Source organism: Oncorhynchus kisutch, linkage group LG1, assembly GCF_002021735.2.
Source record: "Oncorhynchus kisutch isolate 150728-3 linkage group LG1, Okis_V2, whole genome shotgun sequence".
NCBI classification, from domain to species: Eukaryota; Metazoa; Chordata; class Actinopteri; order Salmoniformes; family Salmonidae; genus Oncorhynchus; species Oncorhynchus kisutch.
Window position 1 is genome coordinate 23,345,239 of NC_034174.2, and position 13,809 is coordinate 23,359,047.

General features: G+C 41.4%; 1 protein-coding gene across 3 annotated transcripts in view; it reads right to left on the reverse strand.

Moving 5' to 3' along the window:
• Nucleotides 1-13,809, reverse strand: part of LOC109876267 (FYVE, RhoGEF and PH domain-containing protein 5) — a 99,914-nt gene that overhangs the window by 72,474 nt on the left and 13,631 nt on the right. For all 3 annotated transcript variants that reach the window (XM_031804334.1, XM_031804299.1, XM_031804266.1), the window contains exons 3-5: nt 4,172-4,289; nt 3,243-3,301; nt 1,390-1,420 (exon numbers count right to left, since the gene is read on the reverse strand). In XM_031804334.1, coding sequence (XP_031660194.1) covers nt 1,390-1,420; nt 3,243-3,301; nt 4,172-4,289 — 208 coding nt within the window. The remainder of the gene's footprint in view (nt 1-1,389; nt 1,421-3,242; nt 3,302-4,171; nt 4,290-13,809) is intronic.

Consider the following 13,809-nt stretch of genomic DNA (forward strand, 5'->3'; position numbering starts at 1 on the left):
GTACTACCAAATTCCAAATTACACTTTGTGTATACTGCTTTTCTAACTCAACAGTAAATTTAGTTTATTTGGTCAGGGGCCCCCTGGCTGACACAGGACCCCACACACAGTGCATAGTCTGCCTACAGGAAGAGGCGGCTCTGGGTATGAGGGACAAGTAGCTTAAATAATAACATTATTGTGAAGGTAAAAACCCAAGGTTAAACTACCTGCGTTCAGTATTAAAAAACATGGGAAGTGTGCAGGATTAAGAATACATGAAAAAAAACATAAAGACAATAAGAATGCTCATGATCTTCACATGAAAGACTCATAACAAAGAAACAAAAAAATCCCATAAATATCATTATGTCTACACTATAGTATCTAACAAACCAAGTATAATAATGATATAGAGTACGATCATTAGAGTGGAGAGTAAATGTATCACTCAGCGTGTTTAATTGGATCAAATTGCATAGACTACAGCTTTCAAATGAAACAATCATAAATCATGGGTCTATACCTAACTAACTAATTCAAGTTGTGCCTTTGCTCAAGGGTATCCAGTATGAATGATGAGGTTCCCTGGATTCAACCTGTCAGGTTCCAACTATCCAAGCAACCACACACCAGCTCTACATACAACATTCTTCTGAGAACAAAATGGGATCAGATTAATTATTCAGAGTACCACATTCAATCTATCCTAAATGTGAAGGTTGAGCTTCAGTGCCTTACTGGGATATGCCCATCTTTCAGCCAACCCTGATGGGATCTGGACTGGACACTTACTCTGACATGCAGAACAGAATAATGGAGAGGAATGACACTTCTGTGTTTGATGCATCACTGACCTCTGGGAATCAACAGTTCAACCCTTTGCTCTCCTCACTGCACTGCCCTCATTCAAAATGTCTCCTTCTGCTGTATTTCCTGCCCAGGACAACTTGTACAAAGAACCAATACCCTTGCCACCTTGTACCAACATTTTTATTGAAGAGGTGAAGTTACAATAGGCATAACTGAATAAAAGGTTGACCTATTCCTGACCTTTGTCAGGTACCCTGGTGGTAACGAATTTGGTTGTGCCTGAGCGCTTGTGCAAGGACATCCAAAACAAAGCCTGGTGCGTACGTTTCTGCGTCATCCTCTGGCTGACTACCCCTGGGCTGACCAGCCTAAGTTGTCAAGGCGAGGAAGTCAACCTAGCTGGAACAACACTGATAAACCTGAGCACAGTGCAGGCTGACAGCTGGAGAGAACCACCACAAACCAAGGAGCAGACACACAGGAAGTGATGTTATCAATGGCTTTTGGGACCTTTAATTGTAGTGTTCAGAGGGCTTTTTCCAGAATACATTCTAGTCTGTTCACTGATAGTGATGTTGATCAGTTTGTTTATCTTACCTCTTGAAGGAGCTTGAGGGCCTTTACATGTCTGAAAAACAACAAGAGAGAGTTAGTGATATTGTATTGTCAGCTTGAATGGGAATCCATTCACACATCCATTCAGACATAGTAGGAGATTATAACAAGATATAAAAGAACAAGGTGCAAAGTCTTTCCCATCATTTACATATACTGAACAAAATGATAAACGCAACATAGTTGGTCCCGTGTTTCATGAGCTGAAATAAAATATCTCAGAAATGTCTCTCAAATGTTGTGCACAAATTTGTTTACATCCCTGTTAGTGAGCATTTCTCCTTTGCCAAGATAATCCATCAACCTGATTTCCTTCTATGAACTTTAACTCAATAACATTTTGAAATTGTTGCATGTTGTATTTATATTTTTGTTCAGTATAGTAAAACGATTACCATTATTAAATGTCAAGTATCAATGTGCTTCCACTGCCCCACTGCCCAGCCAGGCATGCATAAACTTAATATAAACTTAGAAACATCTAGACATGAATTGGTTTGGTGCAGTGGGGGTTATATAAGCCTTGCTGTGTGCCTATCTGACCTGTGCAACATCAAGCATTATTATATATATTTTTGCAATCTCCACTGTGGCACGCATATGAACTTCACTAGACTGACAGCTTCTCTGATCCAGGCGAATTCACTTATCAGGATCATTATAATGGATATATCCAAAGAATTGGTAATAAAAACAAAGGTAAAACAAATGAATAGGCACATAGTTTGCTGTCACTTCAGCTGATTGATGTGATTGTGTGTTAGCTTTAGTTGGCTAGCATAACAATGTTAGCCTAGCTATCCTCCATAGCTATCTTATTTTGAATTTTGAATTTCACCTTTATTTAACCAGGTAGGCTAGTTGAGAACAAGTTCTCATTTGCAACTGCGACCTGGCCAAGATAAAGCAAAGCAGTTCGACACATACAACAACACAGAGTTACACATGGAATAAACAAACATACAGTCACTAATACAGTAGAATTGACTCGACAATTGCCTATTTATAAATGATTTATAAAACAATGACTTGTTTAGCATAACAAAGTGGAATGAATAGAATGAAAGACTGGGTCAAAACCAATGATGTAAATAAACCCTGGATTCCGGGTGCTTAAGTACTGGCAAGTGAGAGTCTTTGAAGCCTCCAGTCAGCCATATTGGCACTACCCAGTAGGAGCAGTAGAATTCATGGAATTCTACAGTATTTCAATTCAAAGGAGAAAATTACATGTGTTTAAGTATTTTGTTGTTGTATTGGGGACAGTAACACTAGAACTTTTAAAAGTATGCATTAAGGTGTCTGTAATATAATAAACGTGGCAAAAACATTCATAAATGCATTTCTATAGTTTCCTAAATATTTTTTAGAATGGTGGGGTAGTGTCAAGAAAGATCATTGGTCAAAACATGATAATAGAATAACGCCCAGCCTGTTTGTTTAGCAACTTCAGAATGAACAACTGGCTTTTGCCTGGGCTATGTCGTCTGTTGGAAGGAAGAAATAAAACACATTTACTATATGTTGGCAACCATTTTATAAAATAAATAAGGCCCTCCTAAGGGCCGTTACCCGGCTCTTGGCTTCCCTTCGGGCCTAAGAACAGTCCTTAGTTGGGAGTTATCACACAATAATCCCTGGGTTCTCGTGCTTTATGGTTTAAATATAATTGTCTGTCAGTTTGTGTTGCTGTGGATGCTGCTCAATGAATTTGTGAAAACAGTGATGAAGAGGACAGAGAGGGAAGAGAGGAGAGAAAGAGAGAGAACAAGAGAGGTGGTGAATGGCCTGACTAAAGCAGGGAGGATTTTGAATCCATTAAAAGAGTTACTCACAGTCTCTCCGAATCCACCAGCTCTTTGGCGACGTAGAATGCTCTGGATCGCCCATCAATCTGCGTGACAGAAGGGAAAGTAGCATGAGATGAATGAACAGAGCTGATGTTAAAAGGCTCTATGTGTGCACTTATTCCTGTGACACATAAATAGCAACAGCTACGTGGGGAACAGGAGATTGAGGAAAGGCAAATTCAGATTGTTTTTAGATTTTCTGCTGTCGAAATAAGACTGATTATTTCATTAGTGTGGAGCATAGACGAGAAAGCTTTTTCAAATACACAGGTTTAAATTCAGATGCATTATGTATGAGAGGCTGACTGGCTGTGTTCGTGGCGACAACGATGCTCCCCATTGATTTAGAGGGTAATCACTAGCCTCTTAACCTCTAGGACCTAAAATAAACATGAACACATTTTAGGGAATTATGGCCATTAGTCTTACTCTTTAGTTTTTTACTAAACCAGAACAGCGTACAAATATAACCGGACTAGTATGTTGATCCTCACTTCCTTAGAATGTGACCAAACCCCACTTTTATCCAGAGAACTGTTCCTGGGACTGGCTCAACTATTTCTCTCCTTTTGATGAAAAATTAAACAAGGAAGTGTGAGTCACATGGCCAGAGCCAGGCTGATATTATTGTGGCAGAGGGATGGGGTGGGGTCCATCTCTGGGCTGCTATAAAATGGCTGATTGAATAGAAAGAAGGAGGAACCTGCAGTTTGTACAGAAAGTGAGTCACATCATTGAATATGGTAGCCAAGTTAAATATTATTTTGTGGATAATACAAGTAAAGGTCATCCATCTTAGAAAAATTAGCTCATAACCGTTTTATTCCCAAATCTTTGAAGATCTGTGAAACCTGTGACTTAATACATGTTCATAAAATGACATAGTCTATTGTCTTTCCTGCTAGATGTCTCACCTGTTTGTCGTAGCCATGCTCCACTCCTCCCTCCTCCTCCTCTGAGGTACGTCCATGGTCCTCCTCAGCTGAGAGCCCTGCTGGAGTATGGTTCACTGGGAAAGGCTCAGTGTAGGCACTGCAACATCAGGGAGAGAAGAGGGACATAACGTTTTACTATAGAGGCTGCAAGAGTGCAAAGAAGACAGTCAAATGTGTAATAGCCACTCAGCTGTGTGCGTTTCAGTGTGTGTGTGTGTGTGTGTGTCTACGTCCTACAGTAGTACTATTTATGACGGGAGACAGATTGCAGGGGCATTAATAGCATGAGAAGAAGTGTCTGCTTTGGGATCCTGCTGTGAACAGGTTCATCACAGAGAGACAGACCAGAGGGACACACACACACATGCGCATACGCACGCACACACACACAGTTTGACATGAACAAATATAGGCGCACACATATTGTCCTGTACCAAGATTTACAAGGAAACACACACACATACATTGCGGTAGAGGGTATAACGAGCATGTTATATTGATAACTATAAGAGATCACCCCATAAAGACAGAGGCTATTACAGGCCTGTACTGCATGTCTAACCTCTCAGCTTCTGAGTACCAAATGTTAAAAGAGTTCCTAGCTGGACTTCATATTCACTGAGACACAGTCATCCTTCATTTGGGCCACACTACAATGTAGGCTCACACACGGGTGCTATTGACTGGGTTGGAAGAGGTCTCTAGAAGACATTACTCATCTGTGACCTCCCTCTATCCCCCTGTGGGGCCAAGTCACAGTGATGGTGAGTAGACCAGAGGGGAGGGTCTATGAACCTTTGAATCCTATGAGCTCATAGTTACTGTATTTAAAATAGAGGGAGTCCCTTATACATTTTCTTGTGACCACTGCTTCAGTTTTTGCACTCTGTCATACCAGTGTTAAATCACCATCCTCAGCTTCTCCAACAATATAATCTCTCTTTGAATAGTAGACCTACTCTCTCACCCAGTGTCTGGACTAAAGAGTCATTTCCTGCACAACCTATATTTTATGAAGCACAAATTATTTATTTTCATGATCTATTTTCACATTTAAAATTCAAATATGTTTCCCTGATTCCATATGACATGTGTCTACTGTGGTGCATTCTTTTCTGATAGTTCTTGGAGCGTCTCGTCTGTTTCTAATGTCCTGTTCCTGTATAACGTTCTAGGCTAGAGTACGTGAACTACCTGGATTTCACTACTATGCATCGACTGTGAATTGTGAATAAAATGGTGTTTCCTTTGTAAACGGATTCTGATTAAGATCATGTCTGCTTATACACTGACTATACCAAAAATTAGGGACACATTCCTAATTGTCAGTTGCACCACCGCCTTTTGCCCTCAGAACAGCCTCAATTCATTGGGGCATGGACTCTACAAGGTGTTGAAAGCATTCCACAGGGATGCTGGCCCATGTTGACTCCAATGCTTCCCACAGTTGTGTCAAGTTGGCTGGATGTCCTTTGGGTGGTGTACCATTCTTGATACACACAGGAAACTGTTGAGTGTGAAAAGCCAGCAGCATTGCAGTTCTTGACACAAACTGTTGCGCCTGACACCTACTACCATCCTTCGTTCAAAAGCACAAAAATTATTATGTCTTGCCCATTCACCCTCTGAATGGCACACATATACAATCCATGTCTCAATAAATGTGCATGTATAGTTTTAATTATTTGTAAATATTGCCAATTGGATCTGTGCACCACCATCTTCTACTGTAAGTAAAAGCACAACTTCTGCACAGCAACCTGCCTGCCTCCAGCAGCACTCAAGACAAGGCCCTATTTTACCAACACCAGAGATCATTACAATCCTCAGATTCTCCAATAATATCTCACTCTTTGAATAGTACTGTACTCTCTCTCCCAGAGTCTAGGCACACAGGACGTAATTGTACTCATAAAGCAATCAAGTACTATAGAGCTACATTAATGACAATATACATAAACCATTAGACAGTTAGATTGAAATATTAGCCTTTTACTGCCTAATAAGGGTAATTTCAAGAGTTAACTCCAGCTCAACCACTGCTTTAATAGGAAGCCTAATGGTTTCTTATTAGATATCTATTCCACATTTAAAATTCTATGTTTCCTTGGTTCCATATGCAATACATGTCCTCATTACACTGTATATAATTTTGCCATCAGGAAAACTGGCAATACGAACAATACTTTAAAGACTTTAAAATGCTCATTACACAGCAATATAATTATGTTGGCAATATATTTGACTTTGCAACCAGTGTCTTCCTTAATACCTGGGAGTTAAATCTACTGTGACAAATTCAGAAGAGCATACAGAGATTTTCTATTAAAAGACCTGCGTACATGTCCCCATTTTCCAAGGATTTGATGGGGTATATACAGTTGAAGTCGGAAGGTTTACATACACTTAGGTTGTAGTCATTAAAACTCGTTTTTCAACCATTCCACAAATTTCTTGTTAACAAACTATAGTTTTGGCAAGTTGGTTAGGACATCTACTTTGTGCATGACACAAGTCATTTTTCCAACAATTGTTTACAGACAGATTATTTCACTTATTTCACTGTATCACAATTCTAGTGGGTCAGAAGTTACATACACTAAGTTGACTGTGCCTTGAAACAGCTTGGAACATTCCAGAAAATTATGTCAGGGCTTTAGACGTTTCTGATAGGCTAATTGACATCATTTGAGTCAATTGGTGGCCTACCTTCAAACTCAGTACCTCTTTGCTTGACATGGCAAAATCAAAAGAAATCAGCCAAGACCTCAGAACATTATGAAAAATGATTTTAGACCTCCACAAGTCTGGTTCATCCTTGGGAGCCGTTTCCAAACGCCTGAATGTACCACATTCATCTGTACAAACAATAGTACGCAAGTATAAACACCATGGGACCACACAGTCGTCATACCGCTCAGGAAGCAGACTCATTCTATCTTCTAGAGATGAATGTACTTTGGTGCGAAAAGCGCAAATCAATCCCAGAACAACAGCAAAGGACCTTGTGAAGATGCTGGAGGAAACAGGTGCAAAAGTATCTATATCCACAGTAAAACGAGTCCTATATCAACATAACCTGAAAGGACACTCAGCAAGGAAGAAGCCACTGCTCAAAAACCGCCATAAAAAAGCCAGACTACGGTTTGCAACTGCACATGGGGACAAAGATCGTACTTTTTGGAGAAATGTCCTCTGGTCTGATGAAACAAAAATAGAACTGTTTGGCCATTACGACCATCATTATATTTGGAGGAAAAAAGGGGGATGCTTGCAAGCGGAAGAACACCATCCCAACCGTGAAGCACAGGGTTGGCAGCATCATGTTGTGGGGGTGCTTTGCTGCAGGAGGGACTGGTGCACTTCACAAAATAGATGGCATCATGAGGGATGAAAATGATGTGGATATATTGAAGCAACATCTCAATACATCAGTCAGGAATTTAAAGCTTGGTTGAAAATCGGTCTTCCAAATGGACAATGACCCTAAGCATACTTATATCGGTTGAAAGCTTACATTCTTGTTAATATAACTGCACTGTCCGATTTACAGTAGCTATTACAGCGAAAGCATGCCATGCAATTGTTTGAGGACGGCACCCCCCACATCAAAATATTGTTCCATAGGTTTCATAAATTCACAAATACACTTACTTTTTGAAAATCTTCCTCTGATTTGTCATCCAAAGGGTCCCAGCTATAACATGTAGTGTCGTTTTGTTTGATAAAATCCTTCTTTATATACCAAAAAGTCTGTTTATTTGGCACCATAGATTTGAGTAATCCACTCGTTCAACATGCAAAGAAAGGAATCCGAAAATCTACTACTAAACTTTGTTTCAACAAGTCAAAATACATTTCTATTTACTCCTCAGATACCCTAAAATATTTCTTATGGATAGAAGTATGTTCAATAGGAAACCGATTTTAGCAGGTGCAAGACTCTGTCTTGTCTTCACCGCGCGCCCAAACACGAATTTCCAAAGACTGTGTCCCTGTACTAAAACTCATATTTCTTATTTGTTTTGGAAGTTACAAGCCTGAAACCTTGAACATAGACTGCTGACATGCTGTGGAAGCCATAGGAATTGCATCCTGGGAGCTAGAATTCAGTATGCTCCTATACCTTCCATTGTAAGAGCTTGGTATCTCCAAAAAAACAATTTTTGGTTGGTTTTTATTTGGATTTTCTCCTACCATATCTATTGTGTTATAATCTCTCCTACATTATTTTAACATTTCTACAAACGTCAAAGTGTTTTCTTTCCAATGGTACCAATTATATGCACATCCTGACTCAGTTACACCAGCTCTGTCAGGAGGAATGGAACAAAATTCACCCAACTTGTGGGAAGCTTGTGGAAGACTACTTGAAACGTTTGACCCAAGTAAAACAATTTAAAGGCAATGCTACCAAATACTAATTGAGTGTATGTAAACTTCTGACCCACTGGGAATGTGATGAAAGAAATAAAAGCTGAAATAAGTCATTATCTCTACTATTATTCTGACATTTCACATTCTTAAAATAAAGTGGTGATCCTAACTGACCCAAGACAGGGAATGTTTACTAGGATTAAATGTCAGGAATTGTGAAAACCTGAGTTTAAATGTATTTGGCTCAGGTGCATGTAAACTTCCGACTTCAACTGTAATATGTATTTCAATTGAGCTAAACATTGAGCATTTAAATATGTATTCTGTGCATTCACAGGTCAGGTGATATTGTGCTATTAAAGAAAACAGGAAAAGTGTAAATAGGGTCATTAGTTGACTCAACAAGGGAAATGTAAACGCAGATGGGGATTTAAAAACACAAGAACAGTTTTAAATTGTTTTGTTCTGCTTATGTTGATCATTCTGTTTGACTTATGGCTGTTGCTCTGCTAGATGTCTGACAGTGTTGTATGCCTGTGACTGCCATGATAGAGCATCCACACAAACAACAGAGGAGCATCTGAGAGGCTATTTGTCTTTTGAGTGGGGCCTGTGTCATGTCATACTGTGAGCACCCTGTTTAAATGGTCAAGACTGGGTCCCACTTGCTATTTACATTAGGGTAAATCAGAGGTGGCACCACAGGTCCTAGAGTGGTGTGGAAACAGAAACAATTCTGGGGCCCGTAGTTTTTGCTGATCTGGTAACCTAACCAGGTAAAACTCTGGACCTTATACAGTATGACGTCAATTATGTGTTGTAAAACATTTTAATATGGGCTATGATGGGACCAGAGTTTTTATAATCAGGTCAAATAGTTTTTTTTTTTTTTACTCCTGGACAAACTCCTGGCCTTGGGGAGGATGAAAACTCTGTCAAACTGTAGCAAACTCCTGGCCTTGGGGAGGATGAAAACTCTGTCAAACTGTAGCAAACTCCTGGCCTTGGGGAGGATGAAAACTCTGTCAAACTGTAGCAAACTCCTGGCCTTGGGGAGGATGAAAACTCTGTCAAACTGTAGCAAACTCCTGGCCTTGGGGAGGATGAAAACTCTGTCAAACTGTAGAAAACTTGTACTTGTTCATATGAATTATATTTTAAAGGACTAGGGGGTTTCCTATATGCAGACAGAGAAAGAAACTGTCACGAATATCACCGAAGGTGGCTCCCCTTCCTGTTCGGGTGGCGGTCGGTGTCGCCGGCCTACTAGCTGCCACCGATCCCTTTTCCTTTTCGTTTGGTTTTGTCTAATTGTTTTCACCTGTTTCTTGTTGGGGTTTTGGGGTTGGTGTTATTTAAGTTTGTTTAGCCCGCTTGTGTTTGTGTGGGCTTGTTGCTATGTACGTAGAGGTGTATTGTTTCGTATTGGGTTTTCGCTGTCCGGGTTATTACCAGTGGTCCTTGGGTTGTGTTTGCGCCTGTGTTTTGGCTTCACCCATTTGTACGTGTTCCTGGTTGTTTTGGACATTAAAGCGTTTTTCCCTCGTATCTTCTGCTCTCTGCGCCTGACTCCACACCCATCACTCTTCAGACGTTACGGAAACATGATTGGACAATACAACTCACAGGGCTAAGCATGCTTTATGCAGGTTTGTATCCCTGCAACTGTAGGGCTAATAAAACATTAAGTCACAGTCTATGTCAGCTATTGCGTTTGCTGATTAATTCCAGTTAATAATTTCAGCCCAAGTTTTAATATAAACCACATTTTCTCCCATTTACATTTTCTTACAAATAAAAGGGCTATAAATACACAACTTTACCGCTCTGTTAACCCCAGCCAGAGGTACATAGAAGGCTAGACTATGCAGTTGCTGTTGTTAGTAGCCTACAGTTAATCAGACTAAATAATTGTCTTGTTTCCATGCAATACAGCATGTCACATGGCTAATGATTAGGTGTATAGGCTGCTACATTTAAGGAAGAGTTTTTGCTTGTGTCTATCGGAAGTGATGTGTTATCACGCTTGCTAAATAAATACCAGAGGAAAGTGGAGATAACGCCTTGAGCTTTGCGCCCGACCCACGCAACCTGCGATTTACGCGAATCTGAAAGGTCAAGACACCTTAAGAGCCTGCAGCCAGAAGTTCCATGTGAAGGACAGAGAAATTGTGCACGAGTTGGCAAATCATGTGGCAAATCGGTCTAAAAAACAAGTGGTGTGGCACTGCTACACACGATTAAAAGTGGTGTGGCAAATACCGCCTTGCCCTGAGGTAAATCCATTTGGTTTTGACAGCACCCCTTCTGATTTGAACGACATCTTCCATTGTAGAAGTGCTCATAAAGTTACTTTTTGGACCTGAATGCCAAAAGGTTCAAAAGGTGCTGAATGTTGAACCATTTTAGAAAACCTACCATAAGACATCCATGTCATCATCACTGGAAAATACAAACCAGTAACCCCTCCCCTCTTCTACCAGTGAAGACATTCTAGTTCTAGGTCAGACCTTACATTCCTGATAACACCTCATCTTGTTGTATGCATGCACACACACACACACACACACACACACACACACACACACACACACACACACACACACACACACACACACACACACACACACACACACACACACACACACACACACACACACACACACACACACACACAAACAATCCAGCCCTGGTGACCCTGATCTCCTCAGTCTTCCCCTACCCACTCACCCTTGTCTCCCTCCCTCCTTCCCTCTGCCCTTATCCTGCATTTCCTGTAAACAGCAGAGCGGTGTGGAAGGCTTTAAGGCAGGACACTTCCTCCCTGGGGATGACCTGGCAATGACCTCAGAGGACCTGGCTCCAGGCCTGCAGTACCCACACCCTTCCCTGCAGCCCCAAAGTCCCGTAGCCCTGCCGCCCAACAGGCCTGTAGTCCACCCGGCCACCTCGCCACAGCGGACAGCCACCGTCCTCAACAATGCCCTCAGGACGGCTCTCTGAGTAGAACTAACAGAACACAGCACAGAGGCAAAGAGGAACTATTTGTACAGGCTGCACTAGGGGTTTACCCATCATGATGCTGTATCTCAAGGTCGAGTAAACCTTTTTACCATAAATAAGAATAATGGGCAGGTTTCTCTCACTCTCTCTAAGACTATGTTTGCATATTTTTCAGATGGAGCTAATATATAAATCTATAACAAGACCTGCACAATATATACAGTATGTACACTGTAAACTGTCCAGTTTATTAGGTACACCCATCTAGAACTACAGAACAGCCTGAATTCTTCGGGGCATGAATTATACAAAGTGTCGGACATGTTTATTGCTCAATTGGTATCAAGGGACCTAACTTGTGCCAAGAAAACATTCCTCACACCACTACAAAACCGCCACCTGCTTGTACCAGGCAGGGGTCCATAGACTCATTCTGTTGATGCCAAATCCTGACTCCAGTGTCCAGTGTTGGTGATCGTGTGCCCACTGGAGCTGCTTCTTCTTGCTTTTAGCTGATAGGAGTGGAACCTGGTGTGGTCGTCTGTTGAAATAGCCCATCTGTGACGAGGATCGACGAGTTGTGCATTCCGAGATACTGTTTTCTGCACACCACTGTTGTGCTGCGCCGTTATTTATCTGTTTGTGGCCCGTCTGTTAGCTTGCACAATTCTTGCTGTTCTCCTTTGACCACTCTCATCAACGAGCTGTTTTTGCCCACAGGACTGCTGCTAACTGGATGTTTTTTGTTTATCGCACCATTCACAGTAAACCCTAGACACTGTCGTGTGTGAAAAGCCCAGGAGGGTGGCCGTTTCTGAGATACTGGATCTGGCGCACCTGGCACCGACGATCATACCACGCTCACAGTCACTTAGGTCACTCGTTTTGCCCATTCCAGTGTTCAATCAAACAGTATGTCATGATGCCTGTCTGCCTGCTTTATATAGCAAGCCACGGCCAGGTGACTCACTGTAGGAGCGATCCATGTTCGTGAACGGGGTGCTGTACCTAATAAACTGTCCGGTGAGTGTATAATTGGCAGGTCTCTCTCACTCTCTCTAATAATATATTTGCATATGTTGCAGATGGAACAAATATATAAATCTATAACAAGACCTGCACAATATATACAGTATGTACACTGTATATATATTATCTTGACTATTGTGGTTTGGTCTGTTGTGGGGTTATTCCAGTGGGATGACATTAGTTCATTGGTGCTGTTGATCCTACTGGTACTGCATAAGCACATTGACTGCCCTCTGAAAAGAACACAAGCACAGTCAAGACGCCTTCCATTCTGACATGATGCTTTCTCACAGAGCTCACTCTTCTGTTTGTCCCTATACAGCTATGTTGGCAAGGGCAAGACAGTCTCAGTCTGTCCCGGTGAGCTCCAGCTCTGATCCAGCAGGACCCTAGTTTAAACAGGCACACACATTCATTAATGTCTACATAAATTCTTACTTTGCATTTCTTTACCCTGCCTTACTTTACACTTACAAACAAAATGTGTTTTTCGTTGCCTTTCTATGCTAAACAGTGTGAGAACTGTGTTGTATATTAATCAAATCTGGTGTAAAAAAAAGATACTGTTGCAACATTCTAACTTTGTGGTAACTATATGCCTTCTTATGTGGGCATTATCCCATTGTCTTACTTCAGCCCACTGTCCCTTTGCCCTCAATAGTCTCGCTCCTCTCTATTGGGTGGTGAGAGAAGAGTGAATACATGCTCAATAAATCACCCTGCCATCATCGGTCCACCGGACAGTGGCAATGTCAACCCTTCAGCATAAGCTTGGCAGGCAAATACAAACACACACCCTAACATTCGAATGCAGACACACACAAACACACACACACACACACACACACACACACACACACACACACACACACACACACAGCAAAATGAAACAAAACAGACACAGCATCCACGGCAACAGAGGTATCTCCAGGGAGAATGCAGCCGAGGCGAGGCAACAGGACAGATAGTCCCCTTTAGATCAGTGAGCAGGGCCTGAGATTTCAGACCACCACCACACATTGGGCCCAATCGATGACGTCAACAGCTGAAAAATATCCTGTAGCCTTAATTGGCTGATAGTAGTGGTATATCAGACTGTATACCATGGGTATGACAAAGTTTTAATTTTTACTGCTCTAATTAAGTTGGCAACCAGTTTATAATAGCAATAAATCACCTCGGGGGTTTGTGGTATATGGCCAACTCCG